The sequence below is a fragment of the Macrosteles quadrilineatus genome, unplaced genomic scaffold (assembly GCF_028750875.1).
Source record: "Macrosteles quadrilineatus isolate MER2022 unplaced genomic scaffold, UCM_ALF_1.0 Scaffold_3__2_contigs__length_128488019, whole genome shotgun sequence".
NCBI lineage: Eukaryota > Metazoa > Arthropoda > Insecta > Hemiptera > Cicadellidae > Macrosteles > Macrosteles quadrilineatus.
Window position 1 is genome coordinate 108,018,772 of NW_026542596.1, and position 14,102 is coordinate 108,032,873.

Below are 14,102 nucleotides of genomic sequence, written 5' to 3' on the forward strand. Positions count from 1 at the left end.
TATGGTCTATAGTACCATGCAGTATAGGTTAAAATGTAAACATTGATGCCCAGTTTTGCGAACCAGTCTAATATACTTGTTTAAATTTAAAAATTTTAAAGGATAAGAAACTGAGTAACTCAGGAGCCTGTATACCTAAAGGCGTGTATCCGTTCCCAAGAGAGTCAACACATTTAGTAAACATGTTTCTAACAAATAAATAATAAGTAGGGTCACAAAGAAAGTTTTCTTACTGTTTAAAAACCACGTCTCCGGCTGAAGTTAAAATCTACTTCCATTTCAAAGTGGGGTGACAAGCAGCAGTTTCGGCTGCAGAATACAAAGTGAGTATTTCCCTCTCTGTCTTCTTCTTCCTCTGCCACTTCCGCTGCTGTATTAGTTTAAACGTTTCTACTTTCGTTTTCAGCCTAATTTCAAGAAATAATAGGTTTATTTGGCAAATCACTTTTATTTTAGTAGATTTTTCATACAGACCTCTCTTTATGTTTTATCTTCAACCTAACACCATATCGTAATTGATTTTTCGGTACACTACTGTTTAATGGCCTGTTTTCGTTACAGTCATGTTTACTACCTGCGAAAATTCATCAATACATTGTTTACTACTACATGCTACTACAAAAGAATATATACTATGCAAAAGTCATTTTAACTATTTTTTTTTTTTTTCATTTTGCCGACGTAAACAAACAAAGATTTGTTATTGTTTTGTCAACTTCTTCAACTTTCAACAACCAAAACTGTACAACCAGAGTAAATATTACCTTTACATTGAAATTATAATCTGAAAAATGTTATGTGTTTTGTAATGTTCAAGAAAATAATTTGTCTTTGTAGTCTAGCGAAAAGTAACGTTCAAAATACGAGTGAAAGTGGGTCTATACATATTATCGACCATTTAAAGTGCTCGATAAATCTCGCACTTCAAACATGCCTAAAATATGTAATGACTCACTTTCTACTTTTGTTATAAAATATACTATTAGGTACTTAAATATATATATATATATATATATATATATGTGTGTGTGTGTGTGTGTGTTGCATACAATAAAGTGAAGAACATATTAAAATCACCGTGAAAAATAAAAACATTAAAGTTAAAACGACCATTTATATTTTTCAATTTTTTATGGACAAATATAATATTTATTAAAGATATTACTGAATATATGTATTCAATTAAACTAATTCCTTGTTTATGAATATTTAGAAGGCAGCTGAAGTAATGAGTAAATTCATAGTATAAGTTTAATGATATTTGGAGGAGATACTATAACATGATTAGTTTAGAACTTATTGGTTTCAAAATATGTCGAAAAGCCAGGCTAAACACATTACAGAAAGGAGGAGTTTGTTATGCAATTGGTATTCACCCAGATTATGGCCGATTTTATATATTTTGTATGATATACTAATTTAACGTATATTCAACAAAACCTTTTCATCCTGTCATTTCAGTAGCATATTTCTAGAGTTTCTAAGAATGTAAAGTTAGTTATTCTTATTTAACAATGTACCAGTTTAGATTAGAAGCCAGGACAAGTTTTTATGTCGAAAATGAATTAATATCATACTAATGTTATGAATGTGAAAGCTTGTTTGTTTGTTTATTTGTTTATTTGTTTGAAGTTCAATCATGCATTAACTACTGGTTGGATTGGGTTGAAATTTGGTATGATGATAGCTCACATTTCTGATTACCATATCGATGTATTCTTATCTCTTAAATCCTTTCGGGTTCTGCCCCAGTGGCTCTGGAGTTTCCAATGTTAAACTTATGAGTATTGACATAAAAAGTCACATTAAAAGGAATTAAAGAATTTTGTCAGCTGTTTCAACTACACAAGTTGGTTCTATGATATTCAATAGCATTAAAAAGGTATAAGGCTTACCAACAGGGTACAGCACTGTTATCTTTTTTGCATTTATGACAACAGCTAATTTGAACCAAGCAGCAACAAAAAGCTTTGATACACAATGAGAACTAAACTTTTTTTATTGTTTAGGTGCAGTGCTAGAACACTATATCTATGGTAGATGTGCTATACCGTAAATTAAAAGAACCATATTAGCTTAAACCGTGTCTTCTCCCATTGCAAACGCAAAGCACGAGTATAATTGCAACAAGAAATTTATACTTATACGCCAACCCAGTACGAAGAACACACTCTGCTGGTATAAATATAAATAAGCTAGATGACAGCGTTATTAATGAATAAGAAAGTTTTTTTTATTTTTGCCAGGACAGTTTATTATACGCCGAATGACCACAGAAAGCAAATTCCAGATTCAAACCATCAAAATGCTACAGAAACTTCTCAGGATATAATCGGTGACCTTATGGGTATCATCGAGGAAATTAATCATAATTAAAAGGTTTTGATTTTGTTAAATTACTTACCTGTCATACTCAAATCAATATCAGCACGAAAATCTAATTTTGAACAGAATCGAAGAGGCTAAGAAAATAATGTAAACAGGCAGTGACATTGAAGTAAGATATAGGGAGGGTAGAATTAGCATACATATAAGGGTGGCATTCAGGACTAGACGCAGGATACGGTGGTGAAATATAAGCCTCGCCGGTCTGTCTCCGCATACACTCGTGTTGTTTATGTTTACAATTACACTGCGCAAGTATTTCTGTCTGGGCACAGCACATTGTTACGTTCCTTTACTAAACAGCAAAACTATATGTTAAGTATTATATTGAATAAAATGTGTTTTTGCCTTTGGTCTGGCTCCAGCACATGTTTTAGGTATAAAATATTAACATGTGTTTTTGGATTTGGTTGTTTTCGTATAAAGTGTGCTCACGTTGGAAATAAAATAACTATGTTGTACCAGTTGTACTCAATTACTTGCTCTTAGTTATTTTTTTTATCTTATAGTATTTAACAAAGTTTTCCTCTCCTTTTACTCTAACTGTTCTCAATAACTCTAAATTTCAAACCTCAAGACACCTCATGATTTAGACGAAGAAGAACATATTTCAAGGTAAAATCTTTTACTAAACACTTATCATTAGTACTACTTAAACCTGATGCTAAATTCTATTATCACATCTCTTACTCTCCTCTCTGATCATTTAACTTTCTGTTCTGTATTTGTTGAAATATATTTGTAATGTATTTGTTGAATTATTTTAAAACATTTTCTTTCCTAATACTATAACTCAATTCAAATCACTCATTTGCTGAAATTTACAGATATCTTACATACGTATACGTATGTTTTAGTTCAATTGTAACAATAAATTCATTGTAATCTATTACAGTTTATATGAGTTATCCTTACGATCTTTAAAAAACCATGCATATATGGATCGAAAAATGCCAGCATATACGATGGTAATGGAAAATAAAATTAGAGTCTTTCGGTTTACTGATTAATAGAAAAACAAAACAAACTAGTGTTTACTAATTGGTTTAGTGAATACTAGTTAATTCTGATCAGAATTGGTTTGATATATCATATTAATTGAACGTTTGTGGTAATAACAAATAACTAAATCCTTGAAAAGATATTAGCATTCCACTTAACACAGTTTATTTATTCTACTAGTATCAGTTTTTATCCATGTTCAAGCAAATGATGTCAGTTATTTTGTAAATAAATAAACATTATAATAATAAAATATTTCCTGCTAACAACTTAAAAAAACGGTTGATAATCTGTAATATGTTTAACTAAGGAGATCCTTGACATAATTAAGACAAGAACTTTCTGTTGGAGATTTTACTATTTACCAGAATAATTTTTAATATTCGTCCATGAATTGATAAAGTGTAAATATTATATTAGTAAAACTCCCACAATGAGGTATTTTCATAAATGCAACTCGTCGTTTCAATATACATGGTATATCTTCATAATGGTGGGGAAATAAATTTGATGGTGGAACAACAGCGGGTTATCAGATATTTACGTTTCATTCTACGAAGCGCTCTTGAGACCGGAGCGAGATAAAATATTATTCCGAGAAGAGAAAAGGTTTCAATTTTATCTCTTCAACTAAATAGTTTTTCAGGATCATCTCAATTTTACCAAATACCCTCGAAGATGTATTTTGTTCATAGAGATCGAAACATTACCATACAAAATATATTATTATAACGAATTTTTATATTTGATATTTTTATTTATTATTTATTATTTTCAACTTTATAAATAATAGAAATGATTTGTTTTAACAGCTGATATACATTCAAGCTTCAAAGATACGGAGTGTTTAATTTAAAAATATTAATGTGTTATAACTAGTTGTAGATAACCTGTTACACTATTTTTTACTTTATAAATAATAGAAATGCATTTTTTTTACAACTGATATACATTCAAGCTTCAAAGATACGGATAGTGTTTGATTTAAAAATATTATTGTATTATAACTAGTTGTAGATAACCTGTTAACACTATTGTACATTATTTCCTAAAGGATTAAGGGAAAGAATGTGACAATGATTAAAAACACAAACTCACTTTCAATTTTTTACGAAGCCCTACTTTTGAGTTAGTATCACACATCAAAATTCAAGGTCCCCTTTTTTGGAGCACTACGTCAGCAAAATCATCGACAACGACATGTACAAAGTTCAATTTTTCACAACGAATGAGCACAGCTGCGTTGCACCAGTTGTGGTCAGTTTAACAAATTGCATGTATTTGTTTACATCAGCTGTCTAAACGTAACCTCAGGGTCGGTCAAGGCAATAATTTAAAAATGTATGCGTTATTAAAAGTAACTGAAACCAGTGAATTTGAAACTAAGGTTTCGATATTGTAGATTAAGACGTTGAATCTCAATACTATGAGTTGTATTAACTTTGGTTACATATATGGTTCATAACTTAAACAAAAAACTTACGATAGACTTACACAAATATCCACAAAAACTTTACTAGCAACAATAGCCTTTTTTTCTGGATGTTAAAAAAGGTATTTGTTCAACTAGGGACAAAACAGTGAAATTGTATCGAGATTAGAAAAGACAAATTGCACAAGAGTTGTCTAAAAAAAATTTGAATGTAGTTGAATATGAGAAAGAAAAACTTATACTTCATTAGTAACAATAAGCAATTAAATGTTAATTTATTTAATTAGTGCTCAAACAAACAATGGACATTGTTTGATGAACCATTTATAAATATTACCCCAATTGTCAATAATAAACATTACTAAATTATTGTTTTTGCTTTTTAAATGGGAGGTACGTATTTTAAAAAGTCGCAAATAAAATTAGTAAAGTATTCCACCTAAAATGTCAATTTATGTTGAGATTGCCTGTTATAATACTCATTGGTTATGAGTTTCAGCAATAGCTTCAATACCAAACGAGCAAATGTGAATTACCCATCCATTCACTGGAAGTTAGTAAATTATCCATTCAAGTGTCCACAGTAGTACTGGCACTAGCAACATTACACAATATTACAGAATTAAAATTAAACGAACGTATCCAATACAGTCTTAATAATCAAATCACCCAATTGAAATTGGTTCTGTACGTGCTACCGAACTGGAGTTAATGTTTCGTTTGCAAAAGGACCTTTATAACTTTACCTAACCCGCCATGTTAAACTTCCCTATCCCAAGCGTGATGTATACAACTTCCTTACTTCTCGAGTGATGTAAAGTATCAAAAACTCACTCGGTGATGTAATGAAACCCATTTAAATAACATTGAGTGATTAACTTAAAAAATATACCTCTATGGAGAAAACGACGTTCAACTCTAGAAATCAGTTGTGCTCTTGAATTTTATTGTCATGTTTTGAAGAATTTTCCTAACCTAGCTTTTGTTTGTAAATGAACGTCACTGTTAGAAGATGAGTGAAATGTATCATGATTAATATTGTTCTTAACCTCCTGTATATTGTCGGGTCAGGTAAAATCTTGTACGTTACACGTTACGCAAGAGCGTGTTTACATCACTTAGGTAAATTATGCAACTCGCTTCCACTCGTTGCACAACCTTCACCTGCGTGATGTAAAAACGCTCTTACTACACTTGTAAGGTAAATAGCTATCACTCCTTTAAACATAATTACAAAATGAGACGTTTTATGCGTGACTTACATGTCCTACGTTAGTTATTAACATGACGTACACCTTATTGCTTAAAACGTTTATACTGTCACTGCTCCATAGCTAGTACATAGCATGTAGGACGTTTTAGCGGTAGCTTATTGTACTCTAAGTATCTTCTGTCACTTCTCCATAGAATAAGCTAACACTTACTCTTACTCCTACGGCCATAAATGTTGGAGGTAAGCGTACAAAAAAATCTTTGCCCCGTTATCCAGTCCTCTGCATCTTCCTCTACTGCTCCGGTTCTCTCCATGTCTGCTTTTAAGATATTTTGGGCGAATCCGTGTCTTCAAATAAGTGTTTATCTTGTCCAATTTCGGAGGCTAATATTTGTTGGTGCTTCATAACAGCATTTTTTAAAGAGGTAAGTTGTTGGCCAACGCTCAAACCCTAAACTGGGGGACCAGGGTGTTCCTTCTTGTCTGGCTCCTACCTCACAAATAAAAGACTTGTCCGGCAAGGGAGACTACGCTACCACCGGCATAGCTCTACGCAAGCCCTACCACCACATCAAGATAGTTTCAGAAGAAATTAGCTAGCACCTAGTACTTGAAGTTATCTAACATATTTACATCTAGTTCTTACAATAATATTTCCCTAAATTCCCGTTCCTTTTTAACCATAGCGTTACAAAACCTGTTATTGTTCCAGAACTGTGCGACAAGACATCGTGCACGCACGGTGCCAGTTGTATGCAAGGTGCGGACGGACGGTCGACGTGTCGTTGTCCGGCTGAGTGTCCGGTCACATACTCGCCCGTGTGCGGCACGGACGGCAACACCTACAACAGCTTGTGTGCTCTCCGCATGTACGCCTGCAGAAACCAGGAGAACGTGCGGGTACAGCATCCTGGAGAATGTGGTGAGTGTTGAAAAAGTTCATAAGCTTTTGGACATTTAAATGTTAACGGATGCTTTTGAATAAAAAAAAATTATTCTTGTTCTACTAAATGTTTCGCTACTGTTAGATATTTAGGTGATGTGCATGAAATTTATGAGACACCGATATGCTAGGATTTGTATTTTAAGGTTATGAAAAGTGTGGAATTTACTTGCGTTTCCAAAGATACATACAGAGGAGTGTAACTGATGGGGGAAACGTGTTAATAAACTCTCTAGCAGTTAATGTTAGACCATGTATACAGAGATGGCTGCGAGTGGTCGTGTTAATTTGATGACAGTTGTGTTATTGCGTAATACCAGCTGTTTTAATAACCATGACTATTAAACCCAAAAAGAAATATGGATTTACTTTTCAACCATCAAACAAATACTTACCTTATTCAGTTATATCTCAACTAAAAAAATTTTCAATTCTTATTATTTTGTTTGAAATCTCGAAGAAAAGTTTCACATATTGAATGTTTCTACTAGGGAAAACATTCTGTATTATTGGATTACCGCAGTACAGGTATTTTCAACCAATTACAGTACAGTAGTGTATTATCTTAGGAATCGGGGGCTACCCATCTTGAAAAAGGAATTGTATAAGGCTGTGTGATATTTATAAGATTATAAAATTTTAAACAATAATTCGTGCATCATATTAGTTAATCATGTATGAGGGTCAGTAATGATAGGGCTATTGCAATAATCTATATTATTAATACGCTACATGAAACTTTGCAAACAATAAGGCTTTTTGTTTAAAGATTTATCCCCACATTTTATGTACCAAAATGTTCGTCCAAATGTGTAGATTTGCAAACTGACTTACTAAAAATATACTATTTAAATTTGCGTTGGCGTGAATAGTACAATGGAAAAAATATAGAAAGCCTGGACCATTTATATATATATACTTTATATACTAACAAGAAAACTAAATTAACACTGGGCTGCATTTCTTGATCAATCATTGAAAGAGCCGTTTGCAAACTATGGAGACATATGAAATTCATAGATCGCCACCAAGTAGAAGGAATATAAATCATGTTTTTTTGTTTTTTTTTTATTTATAATCGTTATTATGGACAACCTGATGCGGCTATGATCGGGAGACTTTTGTGGAAAATACAAAAAAAACTAGATCAGCTTTTGAAAAATGATAAGATATTTACAAAAAATATATATACATCGTGAGTATTTCCATAATCTTCGAGTCAACTCTTAAGTCATCAGAAATTATTACTGTAATCATTTTAAAACAACACCTGCAATACTTCCCAATTGCTTGATTGGAGCAAAAGGTACACTAGTATATATATAACATTCAATCCAATATAAATTAAGAAAGGATAAAATTAATTTTACAATTTTGTTTTCAGCACAAATACAAAACAAACTAAATTACATTATAAACTAAAGCAACAAATATTTTATTTACTCGTCTCTGCTGGTAAAATGCTGTATAACTAAAAGTAAATAAAAAACTAAATGTTTTTGTCTTTAACCTTTCTTTCTTACATTTTGTATTTTCAAAGCAAAATATTTGGTGTACAAATTATAATTATATTAGAATCTATAAATCCAAATTCAATACTAAATATCAAAAATCACAAAAATCAATTTATAAATATTGTTAACTACTTACAGAGATTGGTAAAATAAATATTATTACATCCAGTTTAAATACAGAGAGGGGAAACTCAATCAAAAGTTTCCAAAGTAGATTTGTCTTGAGGAAGATTCATAAGTGTATTCAGATGAGGATTTCTCCATATTGTCAGCTCAGGTTCATATCTACACAATTGTGTTTGACAACTTTGCCGGTGTATCAGGCTAAAGAAGGCTGAACTTAAACAAATAAGTCTCTGAAACCCAGTCTCGTTCATTGTCTTCCGCCTCTCAACCTGTCAAACCTACAAACTTATTTCTGTTACTTTACTAACTGTATTATTGAATATACTTTTTAAACACTCAAATGAATTAGTTGAGTAAATATTATTTTGTATTGCAAATTTCTTAAAGGTTTTTTTATTGTTTTAACATTGTAAAGCTGACAATCACGTTTTTGTCAAAAGAAAGCTGCCTCCTGTGTTTACGGTTTGAATGAAATGTAATAGATAAATAAGGCTAGTCTGAGCTATAGAGTATTAATTGCTTGTAATTACAAAGAAGTTCATTCAATATTCAATAGTATATTAAGCAATGGTTACTACTGAGTAGTATTAATACTTGTTTTAATTTCCTGTAATCCAACTACTAGGAGATCACGAATTGTGGATATTTATAGGCATGCACAGTGGATGCGATACTCCCTGGTGTGGATTTACGTCCGCACTAGTAAGTACTACGACTATCCGCAGTACTATCTTGATAATTAGACCAGTTCGTTAATACCAAGGCAAACATGTGGTTTGGATTCCAGTATAAACTGTAGGTCACTTATTAGCTGTATGGGCTATTAATTAACAGCCGTGTCTAAGGAATATGTCGGCCTTAGTCACTAACAAGACTACAAGAGCGCGCCACTCATCATACTCTTAACTCCATTCATACTTGACTTAAAATGTCTACTTTGTATGTTCGCCATTTCATTGAAAAGTACAAAAGAAAAGTAAAGTATTTTTAAATCAAATCAAGGATAAAACTTTACTAGCTCCTTTGCATATTATTAACTACACCATTGGGAAGATTTTGCTTTTATTTTACCACCATGCAAAGGTCACTAGACTAAGAGATCGTATGGTAAATAAACAGGCCCATTATCAACAGGTTAAAAGTTAATCAATGGTTTTAAAACAATGGTTTTGGAAAAATTAAACTAGCAATAAAAATTGTATAAATATATTTTCTTTGCAAAATCGTAAGTAAAGCACTTTGTTTAGAATAAAATCGTTCTCTCGCTTATACGAATAGTGATCTTATAATCTTATAATTTATAATAATCATCTCATTAACTACTTTTATTAACTTCTAAATTTATTTAAAAACCTAAATAATCTTTTTTAGACGTCGAATGGAAACAAATTTATAATAAAAACCTTTTTTGTTTCAGTTTAGAATATTTTGTTCTCGTTTTAAAAGACTTAAATGAGTGTCTAATAGCTTGTTGGTGCCACATCATGAAAAACCCTCTATATTTGACTAGTAATTTTAAAACAATAAATTAATCACAGTACTTATTTGCGAGCATTACAAATAGGTAGTGTATTTCCACTGTTATTGCAGAGAAAATACTGATTTTGTGGTATTTAATGAAAGCTTTGTAAACAAAGCATGACAAAACTTGACACAACAGTCGATGTTGTCTGTGTGTGACGCAGCTTTAGTGATTAATTGGGACCGATGTAACAAACAGCTTGTTTTGTGATACTGTTGGTCTTTCGTTTTAAAATAATGATTAACACATAATCCCCTATTGCTGTATGAGTGTTAGGTCATTTCCAAAACATACTCCATTGCAGATTTATCATCATTGTATCTGAAAACAATTCTAAGGTCTTTAACTGCTTCTCTTGGATTCCGTTTTGTGGTTATCGAAGTTTTGTTAATTAACCAGCTACAAAGCTTTGCGTAGCTCCATCTACTATCGACTTAGTCAACACATAATGCTCCACTGTGATCCACGACTGTCGCCCGACTGTGCTCTCAGTGGCGTACCAATCACTGGAATCAAATGGGCGCTCGTCCACACTACGATTTTTTGTCGGATGTCGTGCGTTCTCCCCAGTAGTCCTAGTACTCACTGTGTCTTCTCGCTGTGCACTTTGCATACTGCGTTTTGTCTTTCAGTGACAATAGTGACAATTAATTGTGAGTGACAACAGCTTTCAATGAATATGCATGTGAATCAAAAACAGCAACTGAAGTGATAATTATTGACAATGATGTTTTGATTTCATTGGTGGAAGCAAAACCAGTTCTGTGAGATAAAACTTTAGATAATTATAAGGACAAATGCAACGAAAGAAGCGTGGAAACTAGTTAGCTCTGCTCTGAGAGAGGATTTTGAACAATTTGTAGGATAAAGAGCATTCTATTTCAGACATTCTGAAGTATTTGAAAAACTTGTTATCATCATGCCGGAGTTCTTCAAAAAGAGTTTAAAATTCTCCTGTGTGTTCCCTATTTTGATTAATTGAGTTAATCCAGTACTTCCACTTAATCCTAAGCCAGAGATTACAGCTACTTCGAACTTTTCACGACCAAGGAGAAATGCACAAATTGAAAAATCTCTTTGAAAATTAGAGCAAAGAGACATTGTCGACCAAGGTGCTGTCAATGTCACCAACATAACAATATAATAAAAAGGCTCTTATATTTGAAATAGGTAATATGCCTAACTTCACAGTAAATGCAAAGGCTTATGCTTTTAAGCTTAAACCTGTTAAGCATTCTCAATTTAATAGCGTTATATTGAATGTAATAGCGGATTTTATTTTCGTTTGAGATAAATGACTTCTCGGTATAAGTCTCGAATTACAAATTTTCTAAATTAAATTGTTGAATCGATTATTTATTCTTAGTCAATATACAGGGTGACAAAAAAGTCTGGAAACGGCTTAGTATCTTTTTAACTATTTTTTTTTTTAAATCAAACCTTTCACATCATCTTATAAGTATGAGAACTACTTTTTGCAAGCATTGCCATTTTTTGACCTTAACCAGGGGACGGCCCATGAGGAGTAGGTACATAATCTTTAATGTAAGCATAGGTTGATATGCACATCATTTTAAAGGTCTGGTCAAGTGTAGTAAAGGTTCAGCCGTTACAAAATGGCGGCAGTCCAAAGTTCTTGCGGAATATACCTGCGCAGGCCGCAGGCCTTAGTATTGGTAAATACTTATAGTCAACATTAGCCGGGAAATCTGAAACTCGGTAATTTTTTTTAAGATTGAATAATATTAGTCTATGAGCTAGTTGACTTTAAAATACAATTTCAGCTCTCAAGCTAATGTTGAATACGAGTATTTACCAATACTAAGGCCTGTGCAGGTATATTCCACATAAACTTTGGACAGCCGGCATTTTGTAACGGATGAACCTTTTAAGACGTGGTTTCCGGCAATGAACTCCACTTGACTAACTCTTTAAAATGATGTGCATATCAACCTATGCTCACATTAAAGATTATGTACCTACTCCTCATGGGTCGTCCCCTGGTAGAGGTAAAAAAATGATAATGCTCGGAAAAATTAGTTTTCATACATGTAAGTTGGTGTGAAAGGTTTAAATTTTCTAACGGATTTAGTTAAAAAGATATTGCTGTTTCCAGACTTTTTTGTCATCCTGTATATCAATTAATTAGTAAACATAGCATTTGAGCTAATATGTTTTAATTTCTGCTTTCATTACAGTAAATCTGTCCGTCCCGTAATCATCAAATGGACCGTTAAAATCATGCGCGTGGCATTAATGAAGGTTACAAATGAGATTTTTACTGAAATTGTCTCATTAAAATGCGATGTGCTTTTGTCCAATTCACAGATTGCTGCAATCATTTGCATATTTAGTACCTTGATTATCAATCGACCTGTTAATTATGTCAGATTTACCTCTCTCTACTATTTCACTGCAACCAGAATTCGGACAGTAGTTGGCAATAATAGTCTTAATTTTAATTCTTTTGTTTTACTTCAAGCGCAGAGTAATAAAACAAACAATTTTTGTTTTATTACTCTGAGCTTCAAGCTATAATATCATTTACCTCCATAACTTTGACGATAAAGGACTCGACATCAACTTTTTAACTGCACAGTAAAAATAATGTTGTATATTACTATTTCACGTGTACGAAATAATCTTTAGTCGCATTTGAGTGATCAAGTTTTTTTGCTACCTTGGAGTAATAACACATAACCCAAACACTACAGCTAGGTGGGAAGACAGATGAGTCAGACACGGTTAGTTTTAGTCCGGTATACCTGCACCATTGTATCACTGTTGTATCGTTCTTAACCCGTAACAGTACTTTGCTGTTTGTAGATAATCACACAGAAGAGATAACTATTGGGTAGTACGGTTTACACGAAAAAAAATTAGTCTTAGTTGAATTCCCAGTTTCGTTGTTTGCACTTTTAAAGTCGTGATGGACTACACGCAATGCTACATGTTGAATCCTATTATTTTTTCAAGTTTTAATATAGCGTATTTTTTACCAATTTTGTATTACCAAAAATGCTTGATTGTGTTACTACGTTTTCTCAGTATCGTGTTAAACAATGAACTTCAGAGTTGAACACGTAGGCCTCTAACCTCTACACGTAAGAAAAACGACTGAGTACTACTAAGTGCCTCCTAGAACTATGGTTGGTTATGATTAGTCACAGTGTTTACCCTGAAATGAAAGGGAACATTTTAGTCCCCCCAAGCGTGCTAAGTAACCTAAGTAACCTGCTAAGTAAGTAGCGTGCGTAAGTTTTTAGTTATTTTTTAAGTTTAACTGGACACCAAACCAAATTAAGATTCTTCTATAGGTTAACAAGCCTAGTTGCAATTTACATCTAATGTCGGTTGTTAGTTACAGCCCATACTTACACCAGCATTTAAAGAGTAAATTTGGATTTTCGAATAATATAAAAAAATTAATAATTCTTACTCTTACCTAAAATTTCACTAGTCAAGTAAAGAAATATTGTTAATTATTTTAAAATTCATTATGTAGGCCTATGTTATTATCATAAACATTCATTAAATATCACCTTAAAATCTAAACTCATCATTTGACAACGTTAGATTAGCGCAACCAATCACGACATGTGAGGAATGGAAAAGTAATTTCACCCGCTTGAGCGACCTACAAATACTTATCGTGAAATGCGAAGTGTATTTTGAATGCTAATGCAAAACACATCAGGACTTAGCTTTTATGTATATAAAAGCTGTTCTAGTGCATAAAACACCAAAATTAGTTTTACGTTTATCTTGACGACTCAAAGACAGGTAGAAATACTTAAGCCGTTAAGCTTAGGGGGTTTCCCGAAACTTTAAAATTTTATGTTTTTGCTTATTGTTATATTAGCTTAATTTGAATTTCTATGTACTATACATACTACTAACAGACTTCACAAGTAATAGAACAATTTGAAGCAAAAAAACGTGGTGCAATCTGTTGAGATGGTATA

At 32.4% G+C, this 14,102-nt stretch overlaps 1 protein-coding gene across 1 annotated transcript in view; it reads left to right on the forward strand.

Moving 5' to 3' along the window:
- The window catches only part of LOC128988764 (agrin-like), a 510,056-nt gene that overhangs the window by 194,845 nt on the left and 301,109 nt on the right, over nucleotides 1-14,102 (forward strand). Inside the window, exon 5 of the mRNA XM_054410381.1 lies at nucleotides 6,745-6,954. Coding sequence (XP_054266356.1) covers nucleotides 6,745-6,954 — 210 coding nt within the window. The remainder of the gene's footprint in view (nucleotides 1-6,744; nucleotides 6,955-14,102) is intronic.